The 634-nt window shown below is 58.8% G+C and overlaps 1 protein-coding gene across 1 annotated transcript in view; it reads right to left on the bottom strand.

Annotated features, from left to right (window-relative positions):
* Positions 1–159: 159 nt before the first annotated feature.
* The window catches only part of LOC122168684, a gene marked incomplete at its 3' end in the record, with an annotated part of 2,610 nt that continues 2,135 nt past the window's right edge, over positions 160–634 (bottom strand). Inside the window, exon 6 of the mRNA XM_042834207.1 lies at positions 160–301. Within this exon, the coding sequence (XP_042690141.1) occupies positions 160–301 (142 nt within the window). The remainder of the gene's footprint in view (positions 302–634) is intronic.

Here is a 634-nt window from a genome sequence, read left to right as displayed (position 1 = left end):
CACAGGTGTGCCAGGAGGTGCAGGCAGTGTGTGTGAGTGCACAGGGTTGTGTGAGTGCGCCAGGAAGTCGTTGGAGCAGCAGCTCCTGGCTGCCGCTGCACAAATCGGGCCGTGCGCTCTGTGTCCATCTCTACTGGTGATGTTTTTATTGACCACAACCAAAGTTTAGTTGGAGTTGGGCGGCACTCGCAGCGCTGCCCTGTAACGCCGCGCGCCGCAGCGCTGCCGGCTGATGCTGCTCCTCTCAGTCCCTCAGCTGCAGCTGCTGCATCATCTCCACCAGGCTGTTCATTGTGGAGCACTGGAAAGAAACAGAGTGAGTGTAGAAACAGTCTGGGGAGCTCTCCTTCAGGAAGGCTGATCAGGACACTTGCAGAACGGCCCCATGCAGCACAGCACGTTCCTGCCGTTCAGGTCGCTGGCGTTACTTCCCACAGCAGCTGCCTATGCTAACATTCATGCTCTGCTGGGGGAACGAGGTTTCCAAGGTCGCAGTGCCCGACATGGCAAGGCTCCTTATGGCAGCAAAACCCTCCGGCCGTTACCAGCAGCGTCCTTCTGAAGGCAGAGGAAGGCACCCAAGCTCGCCTGGGCAGCTCTCACTGACAGCGTGACTTCCTCAGACACACAGCTG

The sequence above is a fragment of the Centrocercus urophasianus genome, unplaced genomic scaffold, assembly GCF_019232065.1.
Source record: "Centrocercus urophasianus isolate 14NV4802_14NV808 unplaced genomic scaffold, USGS_Curo_1.0 seq_44, whole genome shotgun sequence".
Taxonomy (NCBI): domain Eukaryota; kingdom Metazoa; phylum Chordata; class Aves; order Galliformes; family Phasianidae; genus Centrocercus; species Centrocercus urophasianus.
This window is presented reverse-complemented; position numbering and strand designations above follow the sequence as displayed.